General features: G+C 46.4%; 1 protein-coding gene across 1 annotated transcript in view; it reads right to left on the bottom strand.

Annotated features, from left to right (window-relative positions):
- Positions 1 to 9,533: 9,533 nt before the first annotated feature.
- ALDH16A1 (aldehyde dehydrogenase 16 family member A1) overlaps positions 9,534 to 11,215 on the bottom strand; it is an 818,106-nt gene continuing 816,424 nt past the window's right edge. Inside the window, exon 14 of the mRNA XM_044059239.1 lies at positions 9,534 to 10,410. Coding sequence (XP_043915174.1) covers positions 10,237 to 10,410 — 174 coding nt within the window. The 3' untranslated portion in view covers positions 9,534 to 10,236. The remainder of the gene's footprint in view (positions 10,411 to 11,215) is intronic.

Raw genomic sequence — 11,215 nt, 5'->3', positions numbered from 1 at the left:
GGAATTCCCAATACTATTCTAGCATGTCCAAAGGTCAGTTGTTAATCTCCTCTCCGGTCCAGCTGGTGAATCTGGGAATCTTGAGGCAATGTTACAACTGCCTCATGTACACAGACAACCCTCTCCTCCTCCCAACAAATTCCAACACATGTGAGAGATGCAACCATATAGCCAAACTGGAGGCTAAGCTCTCTCAACTCAGTACTGGCATAACCAGTCAGGAGGAGAAGGAAACTACACTCACTACAATTCCAGTCTCACATAGACCTAGCACGACAGCAAACCAAACACATAAACACACAAAAACATACTCGGGGCTCTAAATAAAAATCTGCCTAAGCAGCAGACGTCCAAAGCAGACACCCAAGCAACCGCTACCCCAAAACAAAACACGTGCAACACATAGCTCACAAAGCCAGTTTGCCGAACAGTCACAGCCCTTAAGGCTAAACAACACACCTGGTACACTTGTAATAGGTGACTCTATCATCAGGCACACTGACGTCTTGCTCACCAGGCTGAACAAGGAGAAGGTCACGTTGAGCTGCCTGTCGGGCGCTAGGATCCGCCACATAACACAAGCACTCAGGTCACTCCAAAGCAAGTACAAATATGACTCGGCCATTGTCCATGCTGGTGTGAATGACCTGAGATGTACCTCCCTGGACTACATATAAAGAGACATAGAGGAGCTCTCTGAGCATGTAGCCCAGGCCGGTATGACCCTGACCTTGAGTAGCATCTTACCCTCACCAAAAATGATGCCACAATATGAAGACAAGATGATCAATTTCAACAATTGCCTTAAGTATTGGTGTCATTCAAAGGGGATCCAATGCCTGTCAGCCTGGGATGACATGCTCGACAAGCCACAATGCTTCGCTAGGGACGGCTTGCACCTGTCACCCCTGGGCTTTCGGATATTGGCAAAGGCTCTTGCTTCCCCCATAGTGCCTTTTTAGGCAAGGCTCAAAAGACAAACCCACCTCCATAGGTATCACAAGGGATAAGAAACTAAGAGTAATGCTACTCAACGCCAGAAGTCTAAACCTCAAGATGCACGCACTCGAAACCCTCCTTAGCATGGAGAACATCGATATCTGTGCAGTAACAGAAACCTGGTTCAAGGCTCCCGAGAGCACCCCAGCACTACCAGGTTATACCTCATACCATGCATTTCGGCCCCAAAACTTGGACCGAACCACAAAAGGAGGGGGAGTATCAATATTCATCAAAGATACTCACACCTCCAGGTTGGTGGCACAGCACGAAGCATCAGAGACTATCCATGTGCAACTAACAGTGGGTAAAACTGCCTTCCAGTTTATAGCCTGCTACAGACCACCCTCCCAAACCCAGGAACCCCACTCGGTCTTCCTGAGAACACTGGAAAATATGAAGGTCTCTCCAAACACCATTATATTGGGCGACTTCAACTACCCAAACATAGACTGGGAGCATTACTCTAGCTCCAACACCCTAGCCCAAAGGTTCCTAGAATTTATAAACTCAAATGCTATGGAACAACTTGTTACCATTCCCACAAGAGGGGAAAATATACTGGACCTGATCATCACCAACATGGGGACTCTATGCTCCAGACCAGAAGTGTATCCCTCACTGGTAAGATCAGACCATAAACTAATCTCACTGGATATTCACATCCCGACCCCACTCCCTGCCCAGAAAACCACAGTGAAAAACTTCTCTAAAGCAAATTTCACACTCCTCAAAACCGAGGTGGAATCCTTCAAAGCCCCCGAGCCTGAGGAAAATACGGTCCAGACCGCAGAATCCTTTATAAACGCATTCTATGAACACCTTCAGGAATGCATGTATCATGCAATCCCAACTAAAACCAAGACCCAATCCTCCAAAGGCAGACGTCCTGTCTGGTGGACCCCAGCCATAAACAAACTGTACAATAGAAGGAGGAAGCTAATACATGATGGAGCAAAATCCCAAAAAGGGAAGGCATCTCTGATCAGTATTAGCAAAAAACTATGGGCACTCATAAAATCGTTTAAGGCCAGCTTCGAGAGAAAAATTGCACAGGACACTAAGGATAATCACAAGGCTTTCTTTAGTTATGTTAGGAACCTGGGTGGGAATTCCCAGATATGCTCAGAATTAGTCCAAAATGACAAAAAATACATCGAACCCACAGACATTGCCAACATCCTAGCTGACAGGTTCAGCGCAAACTCCCCCCCCCTCCCCACCAAAAGAGCAAATATCTATCCCAGCAGAGTGCTGCCCCCCTGACATCTCAGATGCTCAAGTAAGAGCTGCCCTCTCCAAAGCAAAAAACACAGCATCAATGGGACTAGACGGTGTCCCGGGCTGCGTCCTACATGAACTCCAAGAAGAGCTAAACCCAAACATAAAACTACTGTTCAATCTCAGCCTTACCACAGGATATGTACCCAAAGAGTGGCGTACAGCAACACTGGTCCCTCTCCACAAAGGTGGTGCCTCAACGGATCCTGGAAACTATCACCCCATAAGCCTGACTAGCTTGGTCTGCAAAGCTATGGAAAGGATCATCATGGACCTCATAAATAAAGATATTGGGGACCTACAGACACTGGATCCTACCCAGTTCAGCTTTGTTAAGGGCAGATCCTGCCTCTTAAACCTGGTCGATTTCTTTGAAACAGTCACCAAGGCCATTGACGAGGGGAAGGTGGTCCACACAGCCTACCTGGACCTCGCAAAAGCCTTCGATACAATACCCCACTCGGGCATTATAGATAAGCTCACCAGCTTAAATATAAACCTCTATGTCACTAGATGGGTTGCAAACTGGCTCAAGGACAGAACCCACATGGTTAGAATTGCTGGAGCCATGTCAGACTCCAAACCAGTTACAAGTGGCATCCCACAAGGCTCAGTCCTGGGACCTCTCTTGTTCGGTATATATTTCTGGGAGGTACAGGCCAACATGAAAGGACTGTGGCTGACCAAGTTCGCAGATGACTGCAAACTGGGCGCCATAATCGACTCTCCAGCCGACACAAGCATCCTCCAAAAGGGCCTCATAGAAACAGACAACTGGTGCCAGAGCCATGGCCTCAAGCTAAACGCCAAAAAGTGTATAGTCATCCCCTTTGGCAAAAACAAAGTGCCCACAAATTACCACATAGGTGGTAATTCATTAAGTACAGAAGAAGTAATTAGGGACCTGGGGACCCAAGTTGATAGCAATCTCTCATTTGACAACCACGTGGCCAAAGTGGTTAGAAAAACATTTTATATAGCCCACCTAATCATAAAGGGATTCACATCTAGATCAGGGGAGGTCATCGTGCCTCTTTTCTCATCCCTCATCAGGCCCATAATTGAGTACAATGCCCCTTTTGGGATGTACCTTACCAGACACCTGCAGCAACTGGAAAGACCCCAAAAGTACCTCACTAAGAGGATCAAAGGGCTCAAACAGATGCCATATGCTGCCCAGTTAAACAAACTCCAGCTCTACTCAGTGGCATACCGCCTGCTCAGAGGCGATCTGTGCCTGATATATAAAGCCATGTCCAACCCGGAATTAATGGACATGCTGCACCTCAGAAAATCCAAATAGCATCGAGCTACGCGCTCAAGAGACTTGAACCTCAGCACTGAAATAAATAGGACATTCTGGAGGGACAGATTCATAACCCAAAGGCTCCCTTCACTCTGGAATAAAATCCCAGTCCAGGTTAGGCAAAGTCCCTCACTGACTCTCTTCAAGAGGAATCTTGATGAGTGGATGGGAGATCGTAGGTTTACCCTAGGTATCACTTCTGTGTCACTGTTAGACAGAGGCACAGTATACTAACCTCGAAAAAGAGCATAGCAAAATTAATTTAAAATGGGTGGCGAAAGCCAAACACACTCTGGCTAGGCTTATAAATGCCCTAGGGCAGATAGCCTAGTATGAACCTATGAACCTAAGTCTGAATAACGATGGAAGTGGAGTAGCCAGGCTGTCAACCTGAGGGTCCACAGGGAGGGATGGAACTGCCCTGACATGTGCGTCAGTAGGTCTGGTACTGGGTCCAGAATCCAAGGACTGTCCACCGCGAATTGATGAAGAAAGGAGAACCAGACTTGGCGAGGCCAGTGTGGGGCAATTAGAATCATCTTGCTTCCCAGGGATATGGCTTTCTGAATCACTCTTGGTAACAGAGGATACGGAGGGAAAGCATAGAGCAGACCGGAGGGCCAATCGTGGACTAGAGTGTCCCTGGGTGACTCCCCCTGTGGGGGGATCAGGGTGAAGTAGCTGCTGCATTTGGCATTGAGGAGATTGGCAAAAAGAATGCAGCAAGGCTGACCCCACCTGCTGAAAATCTGTTCTGCAACCAGAAGGTTCAGGGACCCCTCGTAAGGCATCAGAATAGCTCTGCTGAGCCTGTCTGCTATCACACTGGCCTTCCCCAGAATGTGCGTTGCCACTAGAAACCGTTGGGAAGACACTGCCCACTGCCACACTCGCATGGCCTTTCTGCACAGGGGGGAAGATCTGGTTCCTCCTTGCTTGTTTAGGTACCACACAACGGACATGTTGTCCGAGTGAATTGCAATCGTTCCCAGAGGAAGAGAGCTCTGAAGTGCCCGCAACACCAATAACACTGCTCTCGTCTCTAAAACATTGATGTGCAGATGTACCTCGTGATCTTGCCACGTGCCTTGGACCATCCTGCCAAGATAATGCCCCCCCACCCCATCTGGGAGGCGTCCATGGTCACCGTGGTGACAGGTGATGAAGGGACAAATGGTTTTCCCTCGTCCAGATTGGTGGAACATAGACACCAACGAAGATCCTGCTTGCATCGGTCCGTGAGTAGGATCTGGTGGGAAAGGGGGAGTTTCTGGAAAGACCATTGGGCAAAGAGAAGCCACTGAAGAAGCCTCATGTGTAATCTCGCTAGAGGCACTAACATAATGGTAGCTGCCATGGATCCCAGAAGCTGAAGCACCCATTTCACTGTAATAAAGCGTGAACCTGATTCTGCAACACCCCGATCCTTTCTTGGGGCAGGAAGGCCCACATTTGGACGGTGTCTAGCTCTGCGCCCATAAATGTGACACGCTGCGAGGGCAGCAAGGCAGATTTTCCCCAGTCCAAGGTAATTCCTAGTTGCTGACAGAGGGTAATGGTAGCGTCCCTGGCCGGGATGACAAGATGCCTCGTGGGGGCGGTGAGGAGTCAGTCGTCCAGGTATGGAAACACTTGGAATCCTTGATGTCTCAAGTGAGCTGTCACCACCGCCAAGCAGTTGGTGAACACCCTGGGGGGGCTGTGGTGAGACCAAAGGGCAGGGCAAGAAACTGAAAATGACTGGCTCCCAGCCAGAAGCGTAAGTGATTCCTGGATGCCCTGTCCATTTTGATATGGTAGTAAGCATCCTTGAGGTCGATGGAGCACATCAACACTTCTTTTCCCAGCAACGGGAAAATGGACTGAAGGGTGACCATTCGGAACTTGGACTTCAGAACGTAGTGGTTTAATCGGCTGAGATCTAGAATGGGTCTCAGGTCCCCTGTTCTTTTCGGCACCAAAAAGAGTCTTGAGTAAGTCCCTAATCTGATTTGGTCTGAGGGGACAGGTTGGATGATTCCTTTCTTTAGCAGCTTTGATGCTTCTAATGCTGTGTGATCCCTTTGACTGGGTGGAACATCTGGGATTCTCCTGACTGGAGGGGGATCTGATAAAAAGGGAATGGTGTAACCTCCGGAAACTGTACATAGCACCCATCGATCCTGGGTGATGCTTTCCCAGGCTTCCTGGTACAATGAAATGTGGCCCCCGACTGGCTCCAGAATAGCACAGTCAGGCAACACATCAGGAACGATGGTAAGAGGAACCGCGAAAGGAATCACGGTCTCCCGAGTTGCGGGGGCCTCCTCTGCCTCTAGGGCGGCATCTTCCAGAATAACCTCCCCCTCCTCTGCCTCTGGAGGGGGACTCACCTTGTGCGACAGGTAAAAACTTCTGTGATTTCTTGAACCACATCTTCCCTCCTCTCTGAGCCTTGGGGTAAGGCGTAGAGGGAAGGGAAAAACGGACCCCTATGGCAGACAGTGTCTTTCCCTCTTGCTCGCATCTGGTGAGGGTGTCTTTCACTTTGGTCCCAAAAAGTGAGGACCCATCAAAGGGGGCGTCAGTGAAGGAAGACTTGAAGGCCTCCGCGAAATGACACAGGCGCATTCAGGCTTGCCTCCTGAGGGCTACTCCTAAACTAGCTGCCCTACTCGCCCCCTCGGCTGCATACGAAATGAGCCTCATGGACAAGTTGACAATCTAATTGAGGGTAGACACCTGGGCATTAACCGTGTGCGCTAACGCCTCAGGTACGTTACCCGCTAGAGTATCTCCTAACTCCTTGAGGAGATCTCTCTGGAGTTGAGTAAAATGACAAAGATAGTTCAGCGACCGCAGGGTGAAGGTCGCTGATGAGAGGGTACGCTTCCCGTACTGGTCCATGCTCCTGCACTCCTTGTTAGGAGGATGGACGGAGGAAGAAGACTCGGCTACTTCCTGCTGTGTGGCCCCCACCACCACCATGGCAACTACGGAAACCCCTTTGGACAGGAACTCTTTCCCCGGGGGGGGGCAGAAAGAAACTTATTGGGCTTCTAGGCACAGGTTCCACCGAATCAGGATTCTCCCACACCCTTCGACAAATTAAATCCAGGAGCTCGTCGAAGGGTGGAGACACCCAAGAGGCAGAGGGTTGAGCACCAAAAGCCTTGAGGAATACCGACTCCTCTTCAGGGGGATTTTGGATGGCCAGTCGCTTCTCTGTCTCAATATCTCCAGGATGTCGGAGAAAAAGACGTCATCGGAGGACGACTTGGGGGACCCCTCCGACTCCTCAAGGTCGGTATCAAAAGTGAGAGACTCGTCCTGGGAGTCTATGTGCTTCCTCTTGCAAAACTTCTTTCTGGGGGGGCTCCACAGGCACAGACTCTGAGGGTCCCTCAGAAAGTTGGGGACCACTCATGGGGGTATCCCCAGACCTTTGGGCTCCGCCATCTATGGATAGGGAGACATCAGAAGATCTAGCCGGGGTGGAAGGGGATGGAATGACCGATCCGGATGATGTAACTGAAGATCTGGCCAGTGCGCTCCTCATGTCCTCGAAGGCGGGTCCCCCTGAATCTGAGGACCAACCGGCCTCCGAGGCCATGACCGGGGTCGGGGTTCCCCAAGCCGATGCACCGAGGGGGAGGCTCAGAACCAACAGATGTCCCGAAGTACCCCCCTCCGGCCCGACAGAGGAAACCCGAGTACTGAAACCTGTGGACGGAGCCGACATGGTTGGAGCTGACGTCGGCACCGATAAACCCTTGAGGGGTATCGGAGCTGGCACAAGAACATCATTCAGAGTGGAGCACTCCAGCTCTGAAGACAAGGAAGTGCTCGGAGGAGGAACCATCGACACAAGTATCGGGATGGGCTCCGGAGCCGACTGGGTCGGAGCCGAAAATAATTTTGCCAACACTGGTGACTGCAGGAGCCTCTGAACCACCCTATCGACATCCAAATCAGAAAGCCTGGAGGATTTGGAGGAAAGAGAGGGGGATTGGGATCTCCTATCAGGAGAACCATGCCTAACACTGGGAGACTGGCTCCAAATGGGTTCCAATAAAATTGGAGCCGAGATTCCAGCACAACAGATACCTCCTGCGGCCCCGAGGACAGAGGAGTCAAGGAGGTAGATTCCAGTTTAGAAGTTTGCTCCGGTGGCTCCAAGAAGACAGACAGAGCTGGAGATCTTTTCTTCGCCTTCAAAGCTTTAAACTTGGACTGAGTACTAGAAGTTGAGTCTAAAGACTCCTCGAATGAAGGTTTTAGGAGTCCCTTCAATATAAGTTTATTTTTCCTTTCCTGTAGCACCCTCGGACTGAAGGCGTGGCAGAAGCTACAGGATTCTTGCAAATGAATTGCTCCTAGGCAATACACACATACGGAATTCCATCCGTAATGGACATCTTATAGTTACATTTGGAACATTTCTTAAAACCCGAAGGTTTATGTTCCTTTTGATCCTTAGACATCTCAACTAGAATACTAAACACCAAGACCAAAGGGATAACCTAGCCGGAAAAACAGCAAAGGCGGGAAACTATCACTAGACACAAACCCCAAAGAACCTCTAAGTAAAACGGTTCTTGAAAACCTTACAACACACAAACTCAACCAGGGAAAAAACTACACACTACAAATCAGGACGCCAATAAGAGCAAAGTAAAAACTCTACACAAAAAGGAGGACTAGGTCCTCTAATTTAAACGGGCCTAGCCCACCGGAACAGTTAGGGATACCAACTCACTCACAGACAATACTTCAACAATACTTAAACGATAAACAAGAAGAAATAGCTATAAAAATAGCTTTTGTTTGAATAGAAACAATTTTCTGAAGATAAAATAGAAATTTAGAGGTACTTAGCCACAGGGAAGCGAGACCACGTCCTAGGTACACGAGCGGCAAACGAGATCTGGGGCTATGGAGCAGTGCAACATGGGATACCTGTTTAGCCCAGCCAATAAGAGACTTCATGCTAGAAAATAAAAGTTGGCTAAGTCGACGAGGGGCAAACGAGATCTGGGGCTATGGAGCAGTGCAACATGGGATACCTGTTTAGCCCAGCCAATAAGAGACTTAGTGCTAGAAAATAAAAGTTGGCCAAGTCGGAGCCGATATTCGGCTCCGAACCTGTGAGTAAGAATGTAGGCGAGATTGGACTACATAACATCCATTTTTTAAAGTATATCCTCACCCCTGACCTACATTAACATTTCAAACAAAAAATTCTATAACAGTGCTATTTTACCCATTATAAATAAATACTAGGCCATCAGTCTGCAGACTTTTACAAGCATTTACAATAAACAGATGTCAGAAGCACACAAAGTACTTTGTATCTGTGAAATAAAGATGTTAATCATTATTCCACTCCACCCAGCTAGTACACTTCCACATCATTACAAAAGCAGTGAAACTCAAGCATGACATGCCCTAAAGGTCAGAATCAAACCCTGTACCCTCTATCTGTGAGGTAAACACCTTAACCCATTATGCCAACTCCCAACCCAAGCAAGCAAATGCTATGGCTCACTATCAAAAGTGTCAGAAGTGTGAAACTTGATCCTCTGAGTCCTAACACATCTTAAAATAAGTTGGGACACTAGGATAATTCAGTATTAATTTGTAACTCTCTTGTAGTTTCACATTCCCCTTTCTCCCCTATGACACCAAAGGCTAGCCTTAGGGATCAGAATAGCGCATAGCCTTGACAGCGCAGAAAAGAGAAAATAAAAATAAATGCTTTATGAAGGTGATGTGAAGGTGTACTATGGTAATCTTTGGACAATGTAAAAAAATTGTAAAGTGCTGTGCTCAAACATCTTTGCAGAAGACAACAAATGCATGTAATTATTTTCAAACAGAGCCAGGAGTGTGCAAAATTATACACTGTCAATAAGCATACATTATTATCGTCTCCCATTCAGTACAACAATAAAGCAAAAACTAGACATTTATTTTAAAACCATGTTTTATTCTTTAGAAAGGTAAGTGACAGGCTTGTTCAGAATGCATAGAAAATCAAATGATGCAAGTATCATCTTTGAGTCAGTGTCTGCTGAGTAATCATTGAATTGTTTTAGTGCTTTACTTGTAGGATAGGAAAAATGTCACCACTACTTATTAAGACATCAAAAAGAACTGGAAAGAAAATGTTACTGCTCCATTCAGCCCCCCCCCCCATTTGTCACCCCTTCTATAACGTCTGCCTTGTTTAAATTAAAAATAATATATATTCAGTTTGGTCTCACGTCTACAGTTTGGTCTCACATGTCTACGAACAGTTTATATTTTTTAATTTAAAAGTCATTTTTGGAAAGCCCATAGCTGTCAGCCTGGAAATTATAATTAACACTGGCACCATATAGAAATACTCTTTCCAGTCACGTGGGTACGTCTGTTGGTAAGGCACCATATGTCTTTTCTTATTTCCTGTTCAATGTACAGAACAATTACATACACTGCAAATTAAGTGCAATTTTTGTACAGTATATTTTAAAATATAATTACATCAATAGACAATAGAAGTTAACTCTACAATTGCTTCTTGTAGTCATCAGGTCTCATTTTCTAACATTGGAATCCTGAGTTTTAAAGTCTTTGATTGTTGGTTCTAAAGAACATCCACCAAAAGGTGAAAAGTGTTGGTGGAGGATTTAATTTGCAAATATCTCTCCCATGGGTAGCCACACATTCTTGCACTGAGTAGCATGATACAGAAACTCTTCTCCAGACCCTTCTTGGGGATCAGACCATTTTCTCTTTATTCCATAGTTCACCCAGGTCCGCTTCAAATTTTCAGCTGAAGACCACTCTACAAATTTGGATCCCTATTGTGAAATGGAAAAAAAAGAAACTGTGATCAATTTAATCTGCTAAAATATGTTTTTCCTCATTTTGCTCAAGATTTAACAGATAACTGTGTGTGTGTGTGTGTGTGTGTGTGTGTGTGTGTGTGTGTGTGTGTGTGTGTGTGTGTGTGTCCCTGTGTGGTTCTATAACAATCATATTCAGATTTCTAGAAGAATTACAACAAGCAGTATAGTAATTCCATTACTTACATGCACTTTGCCCTATGCCAACAAAGGCAATGCCTCTCAGAACACATACAGTTAGCAAAAGGAACTATTTTATTTACTTATTTTATTTGCAATATGTTAACTGGAAAAGTCCAATGGGCCATTCATAGCCTATTTTCAATGGAGGCCTGGGGAGAAAAGCTCCTCAGCAGAATAAAAATAGAATTTTATGTATTGGCAAAATACAAGAAACAAATAATTAACAAATAATTATCTTATAATATGAAAACACAGTTGGCCATGTAGTGGCACGACAAATAGCAGTGACAATTTGTGAGGTAGCGCTTTCGGTAGAATCTGTGTCCTACCTTCATCAGGTCTGATGAAGGTAGGACACAGATTCTACTGAAAGCACTCATTAAAACGTTTTGTTTTAAGGTTCATCCGCCTGCCTTGTTGACTTTGCTCACAGTGTTACTCTCTTATTTTTGTAATTAATAGGACAAAAGTTGGTGATATCTATGTTTTTGCTGCCTTTATGAAGAGGGAGAATGAATGCTTTCTTCCATAATTTGGGGATATAGGATTCCTGAGTGGATCTATTGATAAGGATACT

Source organism: Protopterus annectens, chromosome 17.part0 (genome assembly GCF_019279795.1).
Source record: "Protopterus annectens isolate FY-2018-M chromosome 17.part0, PAN1.0, whole genome shotgun sequence".
NCBI classification, from domain to species: domain Eukaryota; kingdom Metazoa; phylum Chordata; order Ceratodontiformes; family Protopteridae; genus Protopterus; species Protopterus annectens.
This window is presented reverse-complemented; position numbering and strand designations above follow the sequence as displayed.